The sequence below is a fragment of the Narcine bancroftii genome, chromosome 2, assembly GCF_036971445.1.
Source record: "Narcine bancroftii isolate sNarBan1 chromosome 2, sNarBan1.hap1, whole genome shotgun sequence".
NCBI classification, from domain to species: Eukaryota; Metazoa; Chordata; class Chondrichthyes; order Torpediniformes; family Narcinidae; genus Narcine; species Narcine bancroftii.
In genome coordinates, this window is record NC_091470.1 from 226996784 (window position 1) to 227023451 (window position 26668).

At 40.7% G+C, this 26668-nt stretch overlaps 1 protein-coding gene across 3 annotated transcripts in view; it reads left to right on the forward strand.

The window, feature by feature from the left end:
- The window catches only part of LOC138755104 (protein disulfide-isomerase TMX3-like), a 174791-nt gene that overhangs the window by 143799 nt on the left and 4324 nt on the right, over window positions 1–26668 (forward strand). For all 3 annotated transcript variants that reach the window (XM_069920405.1, XM_069920406.1, XM_069920407.1), the window contains 6 exons: window positions 3946–4044; window positions 5422–5479; window positions 13970–14023; window positions 16544–16600; window positions 18257–18386; window positions 25946–26014. In XM_069920405.1, the coding sequence (XP_069776506.1) occupies window positions 3946–4044; window positions 5422–5479; window positions 13970–14023; window positions 16544–16600; window positions 18257–18386; window positions 25946–26014 (467 nt within the window). The remainder of the gene's footprint in view (window positions 1–3945; window positions 4045–5421; window positions 5480–13969; window positions 14024–16543; window positions 16601–18256; window positions 18387–25945; window positions 26015–26668) is intronic.

Sequence of the window (26668 nt, forward strand, 5' to 3'; positions counted from 1 at the left end):
TTGGAGGTCTGGCACCTGGTGCAGTTCCTGGCCAGTTCCACAACCTCCTCCTTCAGCTCGTGCCACACAAACTGCTCCACGACCATCCGCACAGTTGTCTTTACTGTTGGATGAGCGAGGTCGTGGATCAGACTAAAGACCGCCCTCCAGTGCAGCGGGACCACCATGCGTGGGGTTCCTGTTGAGATGTCGCAGAGCAATGTGTCCGGGCTGCTGGGCACCCGGACGTCCTTGAGTTTGAGGCCCGAGATGGTGGGCCACAAGGCCTGCGTCTCCGCATCATTCCTCTGTGCCTGAGCCAGTTGCTCGTAATCTAGGCTGGGTGTGAGAGTGTTGATGGCTGGATGGGAGAGCGCAACCGCCACTACATTGTCCTTACCAGCCCTGTGTGGGATGTCGGTCATGAATTCAGACACGTAAGAGAGGTGGTGCTGCTTTCTGGCGGACCATGGATCCTTGGCCATCGCCAATGCTTGAGTGAGGGGCTTGTGATCCGTGTAGGCTGTGAATGGCCTGCCCTCGAGGAAGTAGCGGAAATGGCGGATGGCTAAATACAGCGCCAGGAGCTCCCAGTCGTAAGCGCTGTATTTGAGCTCCGGCAGGCGCAGCTGCTTGCTGAAAAAAGCCAGCAGGCGCCATTGTCCATCAAGCCACTGTTCCAGCACCTTCCCCACTGCCGTAGCTGAGGCATCCACAGAGACCACCGTGTGTGCCTCCAGTATCGGATGCACCAGCAGCGTGGCGCTGGCTAGAGCCTCCTTTGTTGCGATGAAAGCCCTGTCCACCTCCTCTGACCGTTATAAAGTTTTCTTTGGTGGCCATGAGCGCAAACAATGGGCACATGGTGCGCACGGCTCCGGGGATCAAATGATGGTAAAAGTTCTCCATCCCCGTGAACTCTTGGAGGCCTTTCAGGGTGGAAGGTTTGGGGAATCATTGAACAGCCGCTACCTTCTCTGGCGCCGGCGCAGCCCCAGCCACCAAAATGGTGTGCCCCAGGAACTGGAGGGACTGGCATTTGGCCGCATTGACCATGAGGCCGAAATCTGCCAGCCGGTCAAAGAGTGTGCAGTGGTGGGCTTTGTGTTCATCGTGGTTGCGACTGGCAATAGGAATATCATCTAGGTAAATGATCACAAAGTCCAGGTCTTTTCCAACCGCATCCATGAGGCGCTGGAACATTTGGGCTGCGTTCTTTAGACCAAAGGGCATACGCAGGAACTCAAAGAGGCCGAAAGGGGTGATAATGGCTGTCTTACCCACGTTGCCTGGATGCACCGGGATCTGATGGTATCCCGTGCGCCGTTGAGATTGGCGTTGAAGTCCTGTATGTGGGGTACCAGGTACCTGTCAGGGGTGGTTGCATCATTCAACCAACTGTAGTCCCCGCATGGTCTCCAGCCCCCGGACGATTTCAGGACCATATGGAGCGGTGATGCCCAGGCGCTGTACGAGCGCCGGACGATTCCCAGTTCCTGGAACCTGGAGAACTCCTCCTTTGCCTGCTGGAGCTTCTCGGGCGGCAGCCGTCTGGGTCTAGCGTGCAGCAGGAGGCCCTGTGTGGCGATATGGTGGAAGACCCCATGCTGGGGCAGGGCGACGTTGAACCGTGGCTCTAAGATGATGGGGATTTCGTGGAGGATCTCATCGAACTCATCCCTGGTGGCGGCTACAATGCCGATTTCATCCCTGCGGGCTTCTGCTGTGTCCAGTCGGGTGGAGTGGAACGTTCGGGCATTGACCAGCCTTTTGCCCTTCATGTCAACCAGTAGGCCGTGAGCTCTGAGGAAGTCGGTCCCTCACACTGCGGTGCCCACGGAGGCTAGGGCGAACCTCCAGTGGAACTTCTTCCCGATCTGGATCTGTGCCCTGTGGGTGCCTTAGATCCTGATGGTGGAGCCGTTGGCCGCCTGCAGGGTTGGACCTCAAGATCGGGTGCGTCTCTAATGCTGTGGGGGGTTGGGGTGGGGGGGAGGACGCTAAGCTCAGCCCCTGTGTCCACCAGAAATCGGCTGCCGGTGGATCTGTCCGTCACATGAAGGAGGCTGTTTGTGTGGCCAGCCGTTGCAGTCATTAACGGCGGCTTGCCCGGTTGTTTCCGTGAAACCTGCAGGACTGGCAGCACTTACGGGCTTGTGCTCCCCAGCATTGGTGGTAGAAACACCAGGTCAACTGGCCCTCCTCTGGCTTGGTCTTGGGAGCGGCTTGCAGTCAGCTGGCTCCTGGTCATGCCATCTGATTGAGGGCTGCCTCGTTCTCCCTCTTCGTGCGCCAGAGGGCATCTGCATGGGCTGCTGCTCTCCTTGGGTTCGAGAAGTCTTCATCTGTGAGGAGCAGCTGGATGTCCTCCAGCATCTGTTCCAGGAATATGTGGCGGAAGAGAAAACAAGGCTTGTGGTCTTCTGCCAGGGCCAGCATTTCGTGCATCAGCGCTGACGAACTACGGTCCCCAAGCCCATCTAGGTGAAGGAGCCAGGAAGGCCGTTGCTGGGGAGTTGGCCCAAAAGTTCCAAGCAGCAGGTCTTTGAGGGCAGTGTACTTATCCATTGCCGGGGGGTGGTGGATGATGTCGTCCACCCTCGCTGCCGTATCTTGGTCCAGAATGGTCACGACATGATAGAACTTCATGATGTCTAAGGAGATGTTGTGGACTTGAAATTATGCTTCAGCCTTCCTGAACCACGTTCTCGGTCGGTGGGTCCAAAAGGGGGGAAGCTTGATGGAGACAGCATTAACCTCTGCTGAACCAATGGTGTTTTAAGTCCAGAAAAACGTCTGGGCTCGTCAGGGTCGCCACTGTGGCGGTGTGAGGAGTGGAAGAAACACAGCCACCACGTTAAGGGTCGTTAACGACTGTTCTTATTCAAATTCAGCCCGCCCCTTTAAGGGCAGCATGAGCTCAGTCACCTGGTGCATTGTGACATCATAATCGCTGCCCAGGGTGCGCGCTGAAAGGGAAGCTGGAGTCAGAGATAAACCTCCGACAACGCCATCTCCTCATGGCTGCCCTGCCACGTGGCGATACAAGCGGGACCGGTTCGCCATGAGGATGTGCACCGCCACAGTGCAAAATAAAAAGCTGGGTACAAAATAAGAACAGGAGAAAAGGTCAACAAAGGGACAAGGCCGTCTCTAACATTCCTCCACAACTTTCAGTGAATACAGTTCATGGCCTAAATGTCCACTGTTATGATTGTGGAGATCTACAAATCTGTAGATAGGCTATTAAAGTTAACAGGTTCCTTGCAATTCAAACAAACACACTTCCTCTGTGAAAAGGTATTCATTTTCCCACAGTCTGAAATTGTTGGCATTCCCTTGCTATTTTTTACCTTTTCAATTCCACCATGTTTAATCAACTGAGGTCAATGTTTTCATTCATGACTAACATTGAATTGATCGATTTAGTGATTGTTCAAAACAGCAAAATCTCGAGTCGAAACTAAGTGCAATGTACATATAATGCCATTTATTGTTAGAAACTATATTCTAACGGGTCATATTCCATTTTATTTTTAACATTCACCCTGGATCACTTAAATGGGCAGCAGGTTTCAGTTGGCCCAGGCATTGTAGTTTGGCCACCCTGCCTGAGACAGTCCATCCCAGCTGGAAGGGACAAGGAGCAGCAAAAGTGTGGACATGCCAACTCCTGGAACTCGCCCTCCAGGCCACACACCATTCTGATGTGGAAATGTATCATTCACTCTTTCATCACCGCTGGGTCAGAATCCTTGAACTCTCTCCCTAACAGTGTTGTTTTATTGTCCAACAAATCAAGAATGGCAGCAGTTCAAGAAGACATGCACTACCAACCAGTTTCCCAAAGGAAATAAGGGAGGGAGGGGGTGCAATTAAATGCTGGCTCAGCCTATAGAGCTTCTAGCCCTTGAATCAACTTTTTTTTTTAAAGTGCTTTTAATGTTTTCAATTTTTCTTCCACAGAATATGAAGATGGAGATCTGTCCCCTTGGGTCAATAAAGAAAGATTCTTAGGATATCTTCACATTGATGCTTTCACTTTGTATGAGCTTTCAGAGACAGGTATTCTCCCATTTCAATTTTTATATCAGATTTTTTTATTGTAGAAAATATTATAAAATGTATGCAACAAATGGTCTGTACAATTATGTTTTATTAATCCAATGCCTTGCTTTCAAATATTTTCAAAATAGAAATGGAGTAGAACATATACTAATTTACAATTTGTCCAGTCAAATGTATTGCTTTAATTTTTAGATACAAACGTTTCAAATTAACTTGGTTTGGCTTTAATTTGTAGTTAAATCAGCCATATAAATTACAATACCTTTCTGAAACACAAAGCAATAGAAAATGGTGAAGGGGAAAAAAAAGATGGTTCAAAGGTATTTATAAAGAAACAAGAAAAAAAAGGCAGCTATATAAATTAGAATGATAAAGCAGACTTGTATTAGAAAGAAAAATTTGTTGGGGGGGTCAGGAAAATTTGGATGTGACCAATAAACAGTGGAAGGCTATATTTCATGATTGGGTCAATTATAGCTATAATGTAATGAACACTGACTAAGACTGCAGCTGCTATCCAAAATGTCCTGATACTATGGGTGTCACACTCATGCAAGCTTTTTAATGAATTGAATTGATTTAATAGTAATAAAAACACAGAAATGCTGGAGGAACTCAGCAGGTCTCGCAGCGTCCATAGGAGGTAAAGATACATAACCAATGTTTCAGGCCTGAGCCCTTCTTCAAGGTATAAGTAAAAAGCAGGCAGGCGTCTGAATAAAAGGGCTGGAGAGAAGGAAAGAAAGGGCAGAGAGAGGAGTACAGGCCAACAGACAAAAGGTGTTAAATGGACATAGGAGAACAAAAGAAGAAAGGAGAATTGATTGGGGGAGGGGTGGCTCTGTGAAAGCAAAGCTGGAGGAAAGGGGACAGAGGGAAAGAGAGAGACGGGGAAGAGAGGGAGGGGGAGTGGGCTCATGGAAACCAGAGAAGACTATGTTAATGCCATCCAGTTGGATGGTGCCCAGATGGAATATGAGGTGTCGTTCCTCCTATTTGCAGGTGGTTTCAGTCTGGCAGTGCATGCGACCATGAACAGACATGTCAGCATGGGAATGGGGTGGCAAATCGAAATGAGTTGCCACTGGGAGGTGTCTGCTATAGCGGCAGATAGAGCTAAGGTGCTGAATGAAGCAATCTCCCAGTCTCCATCCAGTGTCTCTGATATCACAACAAGTGCACTGAATGCAGTAGATGACCCCTGCAGATTCACAAGTGAAGTTCACTTGGAAGGACTGGTTGGGACCCCAAATGGTGGTGAGGTTGGAGATGTGGGCACAAATGTAAAGTTTCACTTTGAGTTGTTAGTAAAATCATTCCTTGCAAATAATTTTAACATAACCCAGTGATCTAATGTCTGCTTGATTTCTTCAGGAAAACTTGTGGTAGTTGCTGTTATTGATAGCAAAAATTCATCTGAGAAACATGCAAGGTAAGGAAGTCTACTTTAGTTATGTTGATTTTCCAGAATTGTCCAAGAATTGAAAATTAACCTTCATACTGCTTCCAAAAATACTTTGGTTAAAAGTAATTGGAGCGTTATTTCATTTTCTTTTAACATTATCAGTTGGAATACACTGTATAGCAATTTTTTTTCCAAAAGATTCTTTACTTCCTGATAATAAATTGGTGATTCTGATAGACAACTTCAGGCTGAACACAAAGATAATTTCAAATTTGCTGTATCACATAGTAAGTTGGAGAAATTTTATTGAATTTAGCATGTTTAATCACATAATGATGCTGACACATTGCATTAGTTCAAATGACCTAAAAAAGTTTTGCCACTGATTTTCGCTCATGTCATTGTCCAACAATAGTTGGCCAGTATTGATGGATGCCAGTTGCCCCAATACTGCTTTTCCATGGTTGCAATGTCCTGGTGAAACCTTATTCATCACAAGATCAGCTGGAGGAAGTCTAAAAGTTCAAATGCAGAGAATGAATTTTCAATGACATACTGCACTTCATGGTTCTGTATGTTTGAATTATGCATAAAATATGACAGGAAATCGCAAAAATAGGTTATATCTTAAAAAAAGCAGTACATGATAGGAAATTCCAACTGTTATTCTCGTGTTCAGCTGCCCAAAATCCATAAAGTACACCCAAAAGTGTTCAGGAAGCAAAATCTTTGTTGTCCAGTGTAATATTAGAGATGGAAATGGTGGGGTGAATTTTTCGGGGTGGGGAGGGAAGTAATCTGCTGGAAACCATTCAGTTAGGTTCAGCAACGCAAGGGTACAAGCAACCTCGCAGTTGAACAATACTTGGCTTCTGACAATGAACTCCAAAACCTAAATTCAGAGTAAAATGTAAATGTCCTATAGATGCAGTGATTCAAGTAAAAACGCAATGCTGGAGAAATTCAGCAGGTCAAACAGGGCACTTTATCTTTCTTTGGCTTGGCTTCGCGGACGAAGATTTATGGAGGGGGTAAAAAGTCCACGTCAGCTGCAGGCTCGTTTGTGGCTGACAAGTCCAATGCGGGACAGGCAGACACGATTGCAGCGGTTGCAGGGGAAAATTGGTTGGTTGGGGTTGGGTGTTGGGTTTTTCCTCCTTTGACTTTTGTCAGTGAGGTAGGCTCTGCGGTCTTCTTCAAAGGAGGTTGCTGCCCGCCAAACTGTGAGGCGCCAAGATGCACGGTTTGAGGCGATATCAGCCCACTGGCGGTGGTCAATGTGGCAGGCACCAAGAGATTTCTTTAGGCAGTCCTTGTACCTTTTCTTTGGTGCACCTCTGTCACGGTGGCCAGTGGAGAGCTCGCCATATAACACGATCTTGGGAAGGCGATGGTCCTCCATTCTGGAGACGTGACCCATCCAGCGCAGCTGGATCTTCAGCAGCGTGGACTCGATGCTGTCGACCTCTGCCATCTCGAGTACTTCGACGTTAGGGATGTAAGCGCTCCAATGGATGTTGAGGATGGAGCGGAGACAACGCTGGTGGAAGCGTTCTAGGAGCCGTAGGTTGTGCCGGTAGAGGACCCATGATTCGGAGCCGAACAGGAGTGTGGGTATGACAACGGCTCTGTATACGCTTATCTTTGTGAGGTTTTTCAGTTGGTTGTTTTTCCAGACTCTTTTGTGTAGTCTTCCAAAGGCGCTATTTGCCTTGGCGAGTCTGTTGTCTATCTCATTGTCGATCCTTGCATCTGATGAAATGGTGCAGCCGAGATAGGTAAACTGGTTGACCGTTTTGAGTTTTGTGTGCCCGATGGAGATGTGGGGGGGCTGGTAATCATGGTGGGGAGCTGGCTGATGGAGGACCTCAGTTTTCTTCAGGCTGACTTCCAGGCCAAACATTTTGGCAGTTTCCGCAAAGCAGGACGTCAAGCGCTGAAGAGCTGGCTCTGAATGGGCAACTAAAGCGGCATCGTCTGCAAAGAGTAGTTCACGGACAAGTTTCTCTTGTGTCTTGGTGTGAGCTTGCAGGCGCCTCAGATTCAATCTGAGGCACCAGGGCACTTTATATAGCAAAGATAAAGATACATAACCAACATTTTGGGCTTGAGTCCTTCATCAAGGTAAGAGCAAAATGTAGGCAGGCGCCTGAATAAAATGGTGGGGAAAGAGGCAGGGAGAGGAGCACAGTCCTACAGGCAGGATGTAATAGGAGGATAAGGGAAGGAGGGCACAACAGAAAATGGGAGATGGGGAATAACTGTGAGTGGAGAGCTGGAGGAAAGGAGTACAATATCAAATCAATGTATTCAGAAATTTAATTTAAGCCATGTTTGATGCAAAGACCTACATGAAGATTTTGGGGAGAGTTTATATTAAGTATTTCTTTAATTTTGAGTTTAAATTCCTTTCATTTGGAGGACCCCGAAATTTGGGACTGGTTACAATCTTTGTTCAAAGAGATAAATTGAGGAGGGGGGGAGCGTCATTTGATGTCGTGAAGAACACCATGCCGACTGCCGAGGGATTTACTAAAAAACGTACCTATTAAGAAAAGTTAGTTACAAAAGTTATTTTAAAGATCTTACCAGAAAGAAAAAAGATGTCACCAAAGAAAGAAGAGCTGTAAAGACCACACCAAAGGAACAATGAGAAGAGTGAAGGAAGAGAGAACTTGGGCCTACCTCATCATCGAAGCAGGCCACTGAAGTTGGTGCCTTTCTGAAAGACCATCCTCTGGAGTCTTCTCTGCGGTCTCCCCGCAAAGATGGCACCACTGGTAAGTCCAAGACTGCATCGCGCATGCACGACTCCCTGTGCATGCACGCTGAAGAAGGCAAAAAATTTGGCAGAAAAAAATCACATTTTAAAGGGCCATCATGGTGTCTCCACTTCAGAGCAAGAGGGGAACACATCTAACATGAAGGAAGATTCAGATGAGCCTGGCAGTGCAGAAGAAGGAACAAGCTCAGAAGAAATAAGATTTAAAGGCAAGAAAAAGACTTTTGATAAGAGAATGGATAAATTTGAAACTAAAAGTGATAAACTTTCTGAGACTTGGAAAGAAATTTAAAGCTTTTAACTGTAGAATTAAAGCAAATTAGAACTGATATGACTGTATTGATAAATAATGTCTCAGAGTTGATAAACTGGAAGAAAAAATTCAAGATGTGCGTGAAGAGATACAACAAATGTTAATGAAGATTCTGACTGCTTTGGTTTCTATGAATAAAAAATTGCTTGAGAAAATTGACATCCTGGAAAATTACAATCGAAGAAATAATCTTAAAATTGTTGGGATGTCTGAAGGTAAAGAAGGTCAAGAGGTGATTTTTTTTTCAGGAGTGGATACCAAAAATGCTTGGAGAAGAATCTCTTGAAGAGAACATTTTGATCAAGAGAGCTCATAGAGCCCTTAGACCAAAACCTCACTCTATCTTGATCAGAATTACCAAGATAGGGAGAAGGTACTTCGTATAGCAGTGAATAGAGCTAAAGAATATGGACCTTTGAACTATAAGAAGGATAAGATTTTTTTTTTAAATCCAGATTTGAGTCAGGCTCTTTTGAAGAGAAGAAAAGAGTTTAACCTGGTTAAGAAGGCTTTAAATGATGAAGGTTATAGATATATTCTTCGTTATCCAACTACTTTGAAAATATTTTTGCCAGATCAAAAGAATGTGTTTATTTTACAAATCATGTTCAGGCTGAAGATTCTGTGAAGGATTTGTCTGGAACCCAATTAACAAAGGTTGACGATCCAAAACAAGCAACTGATGTATAAGATGGGGTGTATTCCCTCTTTCTTTTTCTTATTTTCTTTTTTATTGATGGATGAAGAGAACTGTATTGGAAAGTATTGTTATACAGGGAAGCTTTCTCTTTCCCCGCCACCCCCCACCCAGGGGTTGGAGGATGTGTATGTTGATTTCTGACGACCACATGTGTTTTCGTGGCTTCACCACGACCCATAAAATGAGGGTGGTAATGGTAATATTTCTTGCATTTTCGGGGAGGGAGTTTATTTTTTCTTCATTTTTTTTATAGTGTTATTTTTAATATGTTTATTTTGCATAATTTTGATGTTTTTGGATTGCAGATGTTGACACTTAGGACCAAGGTATTGTGTGGGAGTTCTTCCTGGATAGGAGTGTTTGTTAGAAATTTTTAAAAATGTATTGATAAAGATGATGAGTAAAGAAGTTAAGATTTTGAGTTTTAATATTAACAGGATCAACGGCCCACATAAAAAGAAAGAAGATTTTATATTAAGAAATTAGGAGTGGATATTGCCTTTTTACAAGAGACCCACTTAACTGAAAAAGAACATTTGAAATTGAAAAGGAAAAGTGATTGGGTAGGTCAGGTAGCTTTTTCTACATTTAATTCTAAGGCTAGAGGAGTAGCGATTTTATTGAAGAAAATTCTACCAAAGTATTCAAAGTAATTACAGACCCAGAGGGAAGATATATAATGGTAAATTGTCAAGTATTTTTTGAGGAGTGGACTCTATTAAACATATATGCACTAAACACAGATGATCAGAAGTTTATACAAGATATTTTTTTAGAATTTAGTAGATGTACACGAAAATGTTTTAACAAGTGGTGATTTTCATTTTTGTTTCGAACAGAACATTTGTTCGATAAATCATCAAAAACTATAGTTAAATGAAAGGCAGCTAAAGCATTGTTATCTTTAATGGATGATTTTAATTTGATTGATATATGGAGAGGGATGCACCCTAAAGATAGGGACTTTTCTTTTTATTCTAACAGGCTTGATAGATATTCTAGAATTGATTTTTTTTTGCATTCAGCTCAAAATCAATCAAGAGTTCAAAATATTGAATATAAAACAAGGATATTATTTTATCATTTTCCATTGTTGATTGATTTGGAATTTCCTGAAAAGCAACATTCAGTGTTGTAGATTAAAATCTGTATTATTGAAAAGGGAAGATTTTTTTTAAAATATGGCAACATATAGAATTATTTTGTGACGCTAATTTAAGTTTAATGGAAGATAAGTTTATTATTTGGTATACGTTAAAAGCTTATTTAAGAGAACAAGTTATAAGTTACTCTTCAAAATTTAAAAAGACATAGATAAGTTGGAAAAAGAAATAATAATATTGGAAAAAATATTCAAAATTCATCATCAGAGAATAAATATAGAATATTAATAAAAAATTACAGTATAATACAATGTTAACATATAAAACAGAGAAAATGATATTATGGTCTAAGCAGAAATATTATGAATTAGGAGAACGATCATAAATTTTTAGCTTAGCAACTAAAAGTGGAACAATCTTCTAGAATAATTAATGCAATACAACAGAATAATAATAAAGTGACATTTAAGCCACAGAAAATAAATGATGTAACTATATACATCTGAATCATTGCACAATGAGAAGCCATAGATGAATATTTATCACAAATGGTATTACCAAATTCTGAGAGAAGAAGATAAAAATGACCTGGATAATCCTTTTACTGAACAAGAGGTTTATGATGCTCTTAATTGTTTACAAAACAGTAAATCTCCAGGGGAAGATGGGTTTCCAGTGGAGTTTTATAAAGAATTTAAAGATTTATTGATTCCTTTATTTATGAAGGTAATAGCTACTAGCAAGTAGGATTAATGATGATCTTCCTGAATTAATAAATATGGACCAGACAGGTTTTGTTAAAAATAGACAAACTTCCAAAAATATAGTAAGGTTATTGAGAATAATTAATTTAGCCCAGAGGCAAAAATGTTTGAGTGTGATAATAGCTTTAGATTAAAATTTTAATATTTTTAATTTAAAATTCTCCTGGACAGTGAGGTTCTCCCTGAGCCAATAATAATTTTTGGAATGATATTTTTGGGATCCTTGAGTGCCATCCGAAGCAATCCAAAATAATATATAGTTATGTTATGTTACAGAGTCCAGGGGGCCCCAAAAGCCAGCAGCAATAGATATGCACCACAACACAGGGTTACTTAAACAAAAGTTATTTTTAATTATAATTGAACAAGTAAACAGAATTAAACTGCTTAATCCCCCTCTAATACTAAGCGCAGGTGTGTGTTATGTACATTTAAGATTAGAAAAGTTCTTTGGAACACAGTTCAATCTCACTGGTTGCAGGTAATTCTTGTACTGTGCACAGAAGTTAGCATTAACAAAGTTCACCATTCTTTGGTGCTTAACAGGCAAATGGTTACCACTCAGGAGGGTTCCTGCTGGTTTTCAGAGAGAGATTCTTTTTCCAGGACATCCGCAAATGCTTCCTTCTCAATCAGTGTTGCTGAAGAAACTTGCCTCCTTCAGGGTTCTCCAGATGATCCTCTTTCTTTCAGGTCACCTTTCAGACTGCCAGTCTTCTCTTTTGACCAGGCAGCCTTCCAAAGTTTGCCAGCTTGTCCCTCTGGAACTGATTTCTGTGTCTCTCCTCTCTGTTTCACTCCCTCCCTCTCTGAGAGCAAAACTGTTCTCTGCCCTGCCAGCAAAGATCTTGTGCTCTCCCAGGCAAGCTGCTGAATCTTGCTACTTTGTTGCTCCTCTGTAAATAGCACTCTGCAAAAGCCCTGCAAAAATTCTGTGTTTTAAAATGTGTGTGTGCAAGCTGCTCTTACAATTCCTCCCAAACCACCTCTCAATACTCTGTCACAATCCATTTAGATTTATTCTGGATTTAGATTAGGTTAAGAGGAGGGGAGGTCAAAGGTTTTTTAGTTTTTGTTTTCACTTTCTTTTTCTTTCTATATATACTTTCAACATATATTTGTAAACACTGTAACATTCTGATTTGTTATTCTTTGTTACTATTATGTATATGTTAATTAAATAAAATATTAAAAAGAGATAAATTGAGTACAATCTAAACCACTGTCAGCTAAAAGCCCCTCTTTATTTCAATATAATTATAAATGAAGAAATTGTCAGTATGAGCCATTCGAGCTCAGATGATTTTAATTAATGATTTTTTTTAATTAACATTTCATTCAAGTTGTCTAGTCCACATGCTTTTTTTGATTTATTTTCCATTATATTGCCTACACTCACTTCTCCCAATTGCTTAATTTCTTATTCTCATGCTGGTTACATAAAGAACAATTTCTCTTCTCAGGTACTTTTCCACTGATCTTTCTGCCTTTGTAACTTGCTGCTGTATCTCCAATCTCACTTTCCTCTCCATTGCTCTTGAATTCTTGTCTCCTGTATCCCTGCCATTTTTGCTGCATTCCCTAGTTTGAATATCTCTAATCAAGTTGTCTCCAAAGTAACAAACTTTTTTTTTATTGTGAACACAAACACCACCTCACTTTTTTTCTCTTACACTAATCATTTATCTTTAAATATTGTATTTTATTGCAATGTTGTACCTGCAATGCACGATACTGGTGTCACAAAACAACAAGTTCCATGCCACATGTTCATGATAATAAGCCTGATTCTGATTCTTTGTCGAAGTCACATATTGCATCCTTTGAGAATAACATCATGCATCAACATTCCAGGCAGAGTCAGAGGAAAACATGCCACCCTCTTCTAAAATTTGTTTTCCTTTATACAGCTTAGCATCTTCCCTCACTTGCTTCTGCTCAATCATCGACAGCATCAATAGCAATGCCATACACACCGCGTCACATGACATTACCTGCATGATCCCATCAAAATTAATTCCCAATCCTCTCCTTTAACTCCACTGTATGATTCCTTTGACAGCAGCACCCACAGTTGTGTATGTGAACCAGCACAAACTCTCCACTTCAGTCCACTTCCTCTGTATTACCAGGTGTTTACCTTGAATGAACTAAAGTTTCAATGTACTCTGTAACCATCAGTCTGCCTCAGCCACTATCACAGTCTAACCTGACCTCTTTCCATCATGTACCACAGATGAACTCCCCATTCCTCTGACAGTTCTTCCTTGTGCACATACCACTGATACTTGCTGACTTCTGTTGCCCACCTTGTCCATCTCCTTCATTCTCATTCACTTATACATTGTAAATATAAATAAAATGGTCTTCACTGTGCCTCAAAGAAGCCTCACCTAATTCAGTTAGATGCAATCTTACACACTCGAGATAAGTCCATAGGTGCAGAAGCATGCCATTTGGCCTATCAAGTCCACTCCGCCATTCCATCATGAGCTGATCCATTCTCCCTTTCAGCCCTACTCCCCTGCCTTCTCCCCATAACTTTTCATACCCTGACTATTCAGATACCTATTAATCTCTTCCTTAAATACACCCAATGGCTTAGCCTCCACAGCTGCCCATTGCTGCAAATTCCAGAAGTTCACCACTCTTTGGCTAAAAAATTCTTCTGCATCTTTGTTTTAAATGGGTGCCCTTTAATCCTGAAGTTCTGCCCTCCTGTCCTAGACTCCCCTACCTTGAGAAGCAACTTTGCCTGATCGAATCATCTTACCAATGATATGATGCAGGACAAACTGCAGTGCAGAAATTTCTGCTATAAAATTGGGAACTCATTTTCATTATTTATTTTCCAGCCTCAAAGACATTACTCATGAAGTTGCTACTGGTTACAGGGAGCAGTTTCACAGGTGCGTTGATAAATGCTTTGCAAATGAAGAATGCAGAAAAAGATAAGAATGAAGATGAAATAGTAAAATGCCAGATGAAATTTAATATAATAAATATAAAATGATATATTTTGAGGAGTGGCAATGGAGCAAAAAAAGTGTGATTTTAAGGTACGCTGGAGCAGAGACATTCTGTTCGTGTATCTTTGAAAGCCACAAGACTTGTTAAGAATGTGCAGATACAAACTTGGAATGGCCCTTTATTTAACTCCTTGAGTACAATAGCAAAATAATAATTACACTGACCCTTTAGCACCTGGGCTAAGCTGACAAAAAGACAACAGTCTGTGAGTCAGTGAAACCAGCAATTGTGTTTATTCAAAATAACCACGCTGACTTTTTAAGGAAATCGTCCCACTTCTGGAGCCCCTGCATTGTTCCCTTGGCCAACGTCACTGAGACCTGGCCTGGTGCTCATCACAAAAGGGACAGTTCCTCCCCCCACTGGCGAAGGACTGTAAGCACGGTCCTCTCCTTAGCACAAACAGGGGCCAAGTGCCATGTTGTGACACTCTGTACTTTTGGTGATTCGGCCTCCTTTGTTGTGAGGACAGGTCTGCCATAACCCTTTATAAAACTAGATAACAGGGCCTTCGTTATGGTGTAAGGAATACCATAAGGATGTACTGGAAAGACTTCAGCTTAGAGTAGATTGATAGGACAAATTGTCAGCTTTATTATATATTAGAACAAAGTACAGACAACTCTGATTATTTGAAATGTCTGGACTGCAACTATTTTGGATAAACAATATTTTCAGATAACTGGTCATTTTTTTAGAAAGCAGCCCAACAAGTTTGCTGATGACACAAAGAGGTGTAGTGGACTGTGAGGAAGATTTTCAAAGCTTGCAGAGGGATCTGGACCAACTGGAAAATGGCTGATGGAATTTAATACAGATAAGTGTGGCACTTTGGAAGAGTAGTTCAGGGTAGGACATACCCAGAAAATGGTAGGTCATTGAGGAGTGTAGAGGTGCAAGAAGATCTGGGAATACAGGTACATTGTTCCTTGAAGGTGGTGTCGCATGTGGACAGGGTTGTAAAGAAAGCTTTTGGCATCTTCGCCTTTATAAATCAAAGTATTGAGTAAAGAAGTTGGGATGTTATGTTGAAGTTATTCAAGTCATTGGTGAGGCCACAGAGAATATTGCACGCAATTCTGGTCGCCCAGCAGCAGGAAGGCTATCAATAAGATTGAAAGAGTGCCAAGAAGATTTACTAAGATGTTGCTGGGGCTTCAGGAGTTGTGTTACTGGGAAAGATTAAACAGGTTAGGACTATACTGCTTGGAACGAAGAAGAATGAGGGGAGACTTGATAGAGGTTTATAAGATTATAAGGGATATTGTGGTGGTACACCACCAGCCAACTTCAGGGGGCAACCTCTGTACCTGCAGGAGTGTAAGGGGGACAGGACAACACCAGGCCGGCTGTCAATCAGTCGACCTAAATGGATCAAGCCCCAGCCGGTCGGGTGTCAATCACCCTCCGGGATATAAGCCTGAGTTACTGCAGCAACAGCCAGACTGGCTCTGTGGAAGTCTTTGTTGATTAAATCCTGTTGTACAGTCTTTACCTTGTGTGTGTCTGGTTCTGTCTAACAGTACACCACAGATATATACCTGGGTAGATGTGAGTCGGATGTTTCCATTTAGATTGGGGGAGATAAATACAAGAGTTCAAGGTTGAAAGGGGAGAGGTATAAGGGGAACATTAGGGGAAGGTCACTCAGAGAGTGGTAGGAGTGTGGAATGAGCTGCCTTTTGATGTAGTGAATGCAGATTCAATCTTGAGTTTTAAAAATAAATTGGATAAATACATGGATAAGGGTGATCTGGAGGGTTGTAGAATGAGAGTAGGTCAGTGGGTTTAGCTAGTTTTATTGGTTGACACAGACCAGAAGGGTCGAATGGTCTGTTTTAATGCACTGTAAATTCTATATAACAAATAACAAGGGAAGGCTTTTTAAGCATGAAATAACATTTAATTCTCAGCATAACAAAACAATCTGAACAAAGTAAGATAAATCCAATACCAAAAAGTCAAAATTCTACTCAATTTTGGTTTTTCCAAAATTTTTTCAACCTGTAACATCAGTTCGGCTCTGAAAAAATTTTGAATAAATGAGGATTTCTGATTTGTTTCAAATATCCTCATTTATCTGCTTTTTAAATATTTTTTGAATAAATGAGGATTTCAGAGAATCCAATTTTGGGTAATTGGAGTTGTACTGTACTTATTTTCAATAGAATTGATGGCGGGACAATGTGTGAACACTCCTATTTTTTATTGAACAGCACCATAGGGCAAGCAAGGCCTTAATAAACATCCTAAAGACAACTTTCCCACTGATAGAGCTCCCTCTCTGTTTGTTTGCATTGAAGGAGAAAGCTCATCTACAAAACATTGAGTTATGAAATTAAGAACTATTTATTGAAATATAATGGTGTTTCTCCACATGTATTTAACTGCATTATCAGGGATTTCCAGTTTGGGCATGTGGATGGAGCTGATTACATCAACACTGTCATTATGGAGTAAGTGTTCTCTGATTTTAACACCTCAAAGCAATGTTTGTGATATTTTAAAATGTGGAATTTTTCCATATTGTTATCCATTTTAAATGTTAAAATTGTGTTCTTGATAGGAGACGTTTCTGGATATTAAATTTATTGTTGATTGCCTCAGTTCACTCAAAAAGAAGTACAATTTGATCAGCACAGGAAGTATTTGTAAAGTAAAGGAGAACAAGAATGATAAGTTTGTTACATGTGTATAAAATTGCAACTGGCTCACTTTTCAATCATTGGATTTTTTTACAGCTGAGATCCACTATTTTTCAATCCAGAAATGAAGGAAAGGAAGATTTTACTGAAAGTGAGAAAGAGAAAGAGAGAGAGAGGGAGAGAGAGAGAGTAAGAGTAAGAGACTCATCGAACATAAAGCCAGAAATGAAGAAAGAGAAATTATTGAAGAAATAGTACAAGAAACCAGAGCCTGAGGAAAATAGAAGGCAAAAGCTAAAGTAGAAATTACAAGAACAGTGAGTGAGAGCAATAGAGGAATGTTTCTCATTTAGTGAATTTAGTGAATTTAAATACTGCAGTATTGAGGAAATGGGGCACAGGGGTTGATGATGCATTCTGAATATTCAGCAATTAATATTTCAAAGGATTTTATCTTGGTGGAAAATTTAAGTTTAATATAAAGATGAAAAACTACTGTCCTACTTAGGTTGTGATGACCTGGCAAGTAAGGAACTATTGTTGAATTTTGAAAATCTACAACCAGTTTCTGGTACAATTTTTCACTGAGAGCAAGTTTTACTTTTTGTCTTTTCTCTCATTTGAAGACTCTTCAGTTTCTTAATTACTGACAGTGTTCTGATATACAGTTTAAAGCCCTGGTATCTGACACCTATGGGGATTGATAGATACCAGATAAGTGAATTTGCTGGTTGCTTGAGATTGTGTTGCGTGGATTGACAAACTGACCACTTAGGGGGGCACCAATTTTAAACTTTCATATTTTTTGCCTATTTATTTTCTGGATTTTTTTTTGCCGATTCCAAATAATGGGGATTTTACTATATTAATCAACCAAATCCCGTTGAATTTAAATTTCAAGAGGTTATTTTGCAAAAGTGTAATCAGATCCTGGCCTCACATGCATCCTCACATACGTTTGAAGTGGGATGACAGGACAGCAATTTGCAAACAAGAATAATGGATTTTCTTTCCAACTTCACCTCGGTACCTCAGAATGGCTTTAAGAGTTGCAATTCCACTTTCATAATAGTTGGAATAATTAAACTTAATAGAGGTGCAGATTTGGTGCCACATTTTGGTGTATTACTGGAAATGTTTAAAATTAGCTTAGTTAGCTTTGCTTTGTTCATAACATCAATTTCTACAAGTCATTTAACTATGGAGTAGTGTAAATTTGACCACTTGGTACAATATATCTGTACATTTGTCCTTAACCCACGTAAAGAAAGTCTTTGTCCTTATTCTGAACTCTTTTTACAATTCTCGCCACAAGGTGGCTGAAGATGGGTTTTCATAATTCATTAATAATTCCACCACTCACATGTTAACAGTTATCTTGAATAGAAATGCAAAGCAGAACATTAGGTAAATTCTTCTGCATTAATCATTATAATTTGCTTGAAAATGTCTTTGTTTTTCTTTCAGTGAGGTTATCGTTCCTTCCATAGTTGTACTGAACACATCTAATCATCAGTACTTTCTAACAGAAACACCAATTGAGAGCATTGAAGACTTAATCAAGTTCATTAATAAAATCATGGAAGGATCAGCAGAAGTAAGTTTGTGATGGTTAATTTGAACTCGCCCATCTTCCTATTTCCCTCATCCACGGGTTTATTAATCATTGTGGTCACTGCAGGTTAAGTAGATTGTATTTAGGATTATGATTTGTTTAATTTGGAGAAGTGAAAGAAATAGGAGCAGGAGTCGGCCATCCAGCCCGTTGAGTCTTCAATGACATTGTGGCTAATCTGATGACGGGCTCATCTCCACCTACCTGCCTTTTCCCCATATCCCTTAATTCCCCTACTATGTAAAGATTCATTCAAATTTGTCTTAAATATATTTACTAAGGTGGCCTTCACTGCTTCAATGGACAGCAAATTCTATAGATTCACCACCCTCTCGGTCCTAAATCTACTACCCCAAATCCTGAGGCTATGTTCCCTAGTTCTAGTCTTCCCCCACCAATGGAAGCAACTTATCTACCTCTATCACAACTCTGCCTTTCATAATTTTATACATTTCTATACAATCCCCTCCCATTCTTCTAAATTCCATCAAGTACAGTCCCAGACGACTTAATCTCTCCTCAAAGGCTAACCCCCGTGTAGCAACTACTATCCATAAAAGCCACTTGGAGGCTGGGTGAAGCTCTTTATTCGTGATGCGTTTTCAATTATTTCCAATACAAGTTCAGTTGTATTTAAATCCTTTAACACACAAAACTTATAACCATCTTCTTTAACATTCTCATGTTAATTTATACATGTGTATAAATAGTGATGTGTAATAACAAAACATTCATATAAACGTTTGCGTAAACGGTCAACAAAAAATGTGTGAGCTTCTCACCCCCACTCACATACACACTGCCATGTTGTTCAGGGCTTATGATCTGAATTCGCGCTCATAACCATCGTGCAGATGCCAGCTGGCACTCCATACACCGAACACACCGCTCTGCATGCGCCAGCTGGCCCTCGCGCATGAGCACAAAAATAAAGATGGCTGCACCCAGCAAACTGACACATTTGGTCCCTGCAATACCGGCGCCTAATTATTACAATGAGACGTAATGTCTTATAATAATTACACAATTATACAATCAATCGTAAATAAAAACCAAACACATAATATTCAAACTTTGTACAGATCTTCTTTCTTCCTAAGGCTCGAGGTTACCAACACATTGGCTTGATAAAGAGTGATCCTTGCCACCACTCTGGACCAATAAAGTCTGTAACCTGTGTAATGGGCAATAAAACAACAAAATAAAGTCAGGAGAGGTGGAATCCTTATGGATTGAGTTAAGAAATTGCAAAGCTAAAAGGATCCTATTAGCAGTTATATACAGGCCTCCAAATAGCAGCTGGGAAGTGGACTACGATTTACAGTTGGAAATAGAAAAAAGCATATCGGAAGGAAAATGTCAAAATAATTATTGGGGATTTTAACATGAAGGGTTAACGTGATTTGGAAAGTCAGGAAGGTACTGGGTCTCAGGATAGAGAGTTTGTAGAATGCCTACAGGATGACTTCTTGGAGCAGCTTGTCGATAAGCCCACCAGGGGATCAGCAGTTTTGGATTGGGAGATGTGTAATGAACCTGAGGTGATTAAGGAATTAAAGGTAATGGAATCCTTGGAAGTAGTGATCACAACATGATAAGAGTTCAGTTTCAAATTTGAAAAGAAAAAGCTGATATCAGGTGTGACAATATTTCAGTGGAACAAAGGAAATTACAGTGGGATGAGAGAGGAACTTGCCCAAGTTGACTGAAACAGTAAACCAGATTGGGGGGGGGGGGGTCAGCAGAGCAGAATTGGATGATATTTCTACAAGAAATAAAGTATAGGATATATATATTCCAAGAAGAAAGAAAATTATGAATGAAAAAATGGCACAAATGTGGCTAACAGGAGAGGTTATGGCTAAAATAAAAACAAAAGGGAGAACATACAGGGAAGCAAAAATTAGTGGAAAACAGAGGACTGGGAAACTTTAAAACTTAAAGAAAGAAACAAAAAAAGTCATTAGGAAAGAAACGATCAATTATGAAAGGAAGTTGGCAAATAACATAGAAAAGGATACTAAGATTTTTTAAAAATATATAGAGTAAAAGAGGGACACGGGCATACATAGGACTGATTGAAAATGATGCTGGAGAAATTATAAATGGGTAACAAAGAGATGGCGGAGGAACGAAATGAGTATTTTGCATCAGTCGTCACTGAAGAAGACTATAGCAATATACCTGATAGAGGCCTCTGGGAATAGAATTAAGTACAGTCAGGATTACTATAAAGATGGTGCTTAGTTAAGATGAATGGACTAAAGATAGGTAAGTCTCCCGGACCGGATAAGGTGCATCCACAGTTTTCTGAAGGAGGTGGCTTTGGAGATTGTGGAGTCATTAGAATTGATTTTCCAGAAATCACTAGACACTGGCATGGTTCCGGAGGATTGGAAGGTTGCAAATGTAGTTCCGCTGTTTAAGAAAGGAGTGGGGGGAATAAAGGAAATTATAGGCCTATTAGCCTGACATTGATCCTCAAGGACGAGGTTATGAAATTCCTTGAGGTACATGGCATGATCGGTCCAAGCCAGCATGGTTTAATTAAAGGAAAGGCCTAACCAACCTAATATAATTTTTTGAGGAAAGCTCAAGTAGGATGGACAAGGGAGAGGCTGCAGATGTGTATTTGGATTTTCAAAAGGCCTTCGATAAGGTGCTGCATAAGAGGCTGCTTAATAAGATGGGAGCACATGGAATTACAGGAAAGATATTAGATTGGATAGAGCATTGGCTGATAAGCAGAAAGCAAAAGGTGGGAATAAAGGGATCCTGTTCTGGTTGGTTACTGGTTACTAGTTCTGTCAGTGTTGGGGCCACTTCTTTTTACAATGTATATTGATGGATTGGATGGTTTTGTGGTGAAGTTTGCAGATGACACCCAGTTAGGTGGTGGAGTAGGAAATGTTGAAGAAACTGGACAGTGGCCAAAGAAAATTCAAATGAGATACATGTTGAGAAATGTGTAGTTGTACATTTTGGAAGAGGAACTAGGCAGATTATTATTTGGATGGGGAGAAAATTCAAAGTTTGGAAGTGCAAATGGACTTGGGGGTCCTCATGCAGGATGACCTAAAAGTTGACCACCAGGTTGGATCAGCAGTAAAGAAAGCGAATGCTATGTTGGCATTCATTGCAAGAGGAATAGTGTAGAAGACTAGAGGTGTTGATGAGGCTCTATGGCACTGGTGAGACTTCATTTGGGGTTTTGTGTGCAGTTTTGGGCCCCTTATCTTTGAAAGGATGTAATAATGTTGGAGAGAGTACAGAAAAGATTTACCAGGAGGATTCCTGGAATGCAGGGGCTAACGTATGAGGAATGTTTAGCGACTCTTGGATTGTATTCACTGAAGTATTGAAGAATGAGAGGGATCGCATAAATACATCTCATGTCAGGCCCCTGCCTGAGCCTGGCTACAAGAGCAGATCAAAAACATAAAACTTAACTTTCAGACAGCAGCCCTAAAAGGCTGCTCCAGCGTTGCATTCATATCGAGAGGTGCCTCATAGCACCCTCCAGATCTGATGGAGGTTGGACAACTGATGGAGGTTGGACCACCCATCATAAGTACACAGCAGAGCAATGGCCATCTACCCTACCCATAATCCCCCACGCAGCTGGAACTGGTCTGTGGGGAATTATGGGTAGGGACGACGGCCATTGCTCTGCCACGTTTTGAGCCACAGAGATTAGCCCCAAAGGCCGAATTGCCCCGGTGAGGCGGTCACAGCCCGCACTGGCCCCTACTGCCCCAATGGGTCTCACCCTTCACCCCTGCCTTGAGGGGGTCATGGAGGGAGAGGGGTGAGTGGAGAGATGGGTCGTGGGCTGATGGCGTAATCAGCCCACCCCTAACCACCCGCTTGCAACGGCTGTATTCAGGTTAGGTGGTGGAGCACAGTTCTCCCCAACTGTCCTTCCCTGAGAAGGGTTGGAATTGGCACCTCGGAGCCGGCCATGTCGCATTCAGAGAGGTAAGTCTTTAGGCGTAAAAGCGATGAACCGCTGCCTTTACAGACAGGTGTTTTCTCAGGTTGGAAGTGTCCACAGAAACATTTCCAATACCGAAAAATTGGACAGAGGAGATGTGAATAAGAGGTTTCCTTTGGTGGATGAATCCAGGACAAGAGGAGAAATTTCTTTAGACAGAGGGTCGTGGATTTGTGGAATTCATTGCCACATACAGGCACAATCATTGGGGGAGTTTAAGGGGGAGATTGATAGGTTTCAAGGGATACGGGGAAAAGGCCAAAACTTGGAACTAGATGTGAGAACAGTTTAGTGCATGGTGGATTTGTGGAAAAGGCTATATGGGCCAAATAGCCTACTTCTGTTCCTTTATCTTGTGAAAGTCCATTTGTACTCGTGAAAGTTCCTCTGCCTTCATAATAGGTCTGTTCAGAAAGCCGGTATTAGTTTTGATCCGAACATGATGCACGTTTTTTGTCCAGTTAGTCAGGAGTTTCAAGGTGCTGAATCATCAATGATGATCATGATGTCTCCCGTGGTAAAGCTGTATCTGAGATTAAACAATTTCTGTTGTTCTTGCAGCTGGGGAAGATATTATTTAACCCATCTTTTCCAATACAAGTCTGACATGTACTGAACTTGGCTCCATCTTCAGTGAGGTGCCAGAGGATTGGAGGTAGATCATGTTGTATCATTGTTTAAAAAGGACTCCAAAAGTAAGCCAGGAAATTAGTCCAGTGATCCTGACATCAGTAGTAGGTAAATTATTGGACAGTATTCTGAGAGATCAGGTATGCAAGTATTTGTACTATCAAGGATAGTCGGTAGGGCTTTGTGCATGCTAGATAGTGTTTAACGAACTTACCAAGAAAGTAGATGAAGGAAAAGCTGTGAATGTGATCTAGATGGACTTTAGTAAGGCCTTTGGGAATACCCCACACGGGAGGCTAGTTCAGAAGGTTCAGACACTAGGTAGCCATGGAGAGATTGTAAATTGGATTCAAAATTGGCTGAAAGGGAGAAAACAGTGTGGTAGTGGAAAATTGCTTCTCAGACTGGAGGCCTGTGATTAGTGGTGTGCTTCAGGGATCAATGCTGGGACCATTGTTGTTTGTTGTCTTTCTCAATGTTCTGGATGATAATGTAGAAAATTGGCTTAGGGATTGTGGACAGCAGGAAGGCTTTCAAAGCTTGTGGAGGGATCTGCACCAACTGGAAAAATGGGTCAGAAAGTGGCAGAGGGAATTTAATGCAGACAGATGTGTGGTTTTGCATTTTGGAAGGACATACACAGTAAGTGTTAGGGCACTGAGGAGGGTGGAGAAACAAAGGGATCTGGCAATACAGATATATAGTTTCCTGAAAGTGGCGTCACAGGTAGTCAGGGTTGTAAAGAAAGTTTTTGGCATCTTGGCCTTCATTAATCGAAGTATTGAGTGCAGGAGTTGGAATGTTATGGTGAGATTGTATAAAACATTGGTGAGATCAAATTTGGAGTATTGTGTGCAGTTCTGCTCACCATACAGGAAGAATATCAGTAAGATTGAAAGAGTGCAAAGAAGATTTGCTAGGATATTGCTGGGTGTCTTTAGAAGTTGAGCTATAGGGAAAGATTAAGCAGGTTGGGACTTTATTCCTTGGAGCGTTGGGTGTCTTTACCTTTCTTCACCATTAAAGATATGCATGGCTCACTAAATGAATCTGGAAGTTTGCCCTGTTTAAACAAATCAGCAAACACCACACTCAAGTAAGGTGTGAGCAATTGAGAAAAATTTGAAAATTACACAGGAAGCCCATTGGCTCAAGGCCTTTCTAGATTGAAACGAGGAAATAAGCAACCATTATTTCCTCTTGCGAGATAGATTCATCCAGTCTAATTTGACTATCTGAAGAAATCAATCGGTCTAGAAAATTCTTCATCAAATAACCATTATTTGTATGTTCAGAAGAGTATAATTTGGAATAGAATCTTTTAAATATATTTATCTCAGAATGATTTGAAGTCATAATACCCTTATTTTTACAAACCTTTGTAATATGCCGCTTAGCGCCAAATCCTCGCAATTGGTTAGCCAAAAACTTACCAGATTTATCATCATGAATGTAAAATTGACTTTTTGACTTGAACGGTTGGCATTCAACTGGATATGTTGAGAAATCAAATTTAAGTTCAATCTGTTTTTCTATACTTCTGAATTTTTAGTTTGAATTGTTGTTCTATCTGTTTAATTACCTCAGATCTTTCTTTATTAATCTTCCTTTTTTAAAAAATTAACAGCATACAAAATTATTTGCCCCCTAAGAAAGGCCTTCAAAGTATCCCATATAACTTAAGTAGAAGTCTCTGAAGAGACATTAGTACCAAAAAAAAAACTGTTTTCCATAAATTTAACAAAGTCTTTATCTGATAATAATACAAATTAAACTGCCAGTGTCTTTTAACTTGAGGAAAATTAGGGAGACTCAATGATAATGAAACGGGGTGTGAACAGGTATTGCAATACTATGGTATTCACAAGAATGAATTAATTATCAATAAAAAAATAATTAATACGTGAGTCTTGTGCTTTATGGACACAAGAAAAGAAAGAATACTGCCTATTAGGACTTTTAAAAGAGCCAGACATTTGAAATTCCATTATCCAATAGAAAATAATATATTTATTTAATGTGGCAAGATTAGAAGATAAACGATCCAAGATAGGGTCCAACCAGCAGTTGAAATCCCACCTTGAATAAATGAATATAAACATAAATCCAGTAAAGAAGTAAAAAAAAATTCAAAAACTCTGAATCATCAACATTAGGAGCATAAACATTTGCGAAAACCACCCTTTTAATCATGTAATTTCCCTGAAACAGTAACAAAATGACTGTTAGAATCCAAAGGGCATACTAAAGGGATTTTTGATTAATAAGGATCGATGTCCCTCTAGATTTAGCTTGAAAGGGGTCCTGCCCCTTCCACCACAGCATCAGGTGTGAAACATCACTGCCACTAAATACATGTCTCCTGTAAAGATATAATTGTAGTTTTAAATGTGAAGCCACTTTCTTGTTTTACTGGATGATTTAGGTCTTTTGCATTCTAATTAAGGAACTTAACAGAATTATGATCACTTAGTTGTTAAAAAAATTCCTAATATTTATACTAACCATTTCTTTCAATACCCTGGGATGCATTCCATCAGGACCTGGGGACTTATCTACCCAAGTGCTGATCAAGAAAAATGCTACCTTGTGGAAGTTTGAAATGTAGCTGTTTTCTTTTGATGAATTCAGGGGGAGCACTTTCAATGTCAGAAGAAAAACTCATTGACAGTTGTAATTCAACTTAATAGTGAGTGTTGCACAGGAATTGGTCCCTGTTTAGGATTTCAGCCACTGGCTCAGAAAAGCCTTAACAGGCATTCCTTACTTCATCGTTGCACAAAACTAAACGTGGTGTCATGTGTGGAAAATTCATTCTTAAAATTCTCAGTATCTCTCCCCCTCACCACCCCCATGTGTAGATTTTTTTTTCAATTTAACTTCATGTTTGACGATCGATCCAATCCTTTGATTCTAGGCACAGGGAGGAGACAGTTTCTATCACCGCATTAGAAGGCTGTTATATGATGGCAAGTCTACCATATTAGTAAGTACTTTTTGTTTTCTTTGCAGTTAAATTGAGAATTATTAGTAATGCACTTTCCAGCAATTTATTTGTCAAAAATAAAACAAACTCATGTATTGACTGCTCTTAGTCACAAAGCAATCCATCATCATTTGAGAAATACAGTAACAATCCAAATACCAGAAATCCAGACTTGGAAAACTGTCAAACCTTTTACATTTAGTGAGCTTTTGTGTGCGTTTCTGCAGGCGTAAGTGCCACAGAAGTCACTGAAATTAATAATTTTTTTTTGTATTTTATATGAAAAAATTCCTCTCCCCCCCCCCCCCCCCCAGGGAAAAACACACAGACTCAAAGAGAAAATACAGACTCCTTACAGACACTGCAGGATTTGAACTCCGGTCCCAATCACTGGCGCTGTAAAGGTGTTGCGCTAAATACTATGCCAACCATGCCGCCCCATTTACATTAATAAGCTATCGAAATTTACCTGTTCATCTCTTCTTTATTCTCAAATTTGAATTTTAAAAGTACTGCCCGAGAATCCAGAACATCTAGACTGACCCAATTCCCAAGAAGTCCAGATTTTAGGACTAATACTGAATCTATTTTGAGCAATTCTCCTGTTGAGCATCTGAACAACCTCTAGCTTTCTTATTGCTGTGGCCCTGAATG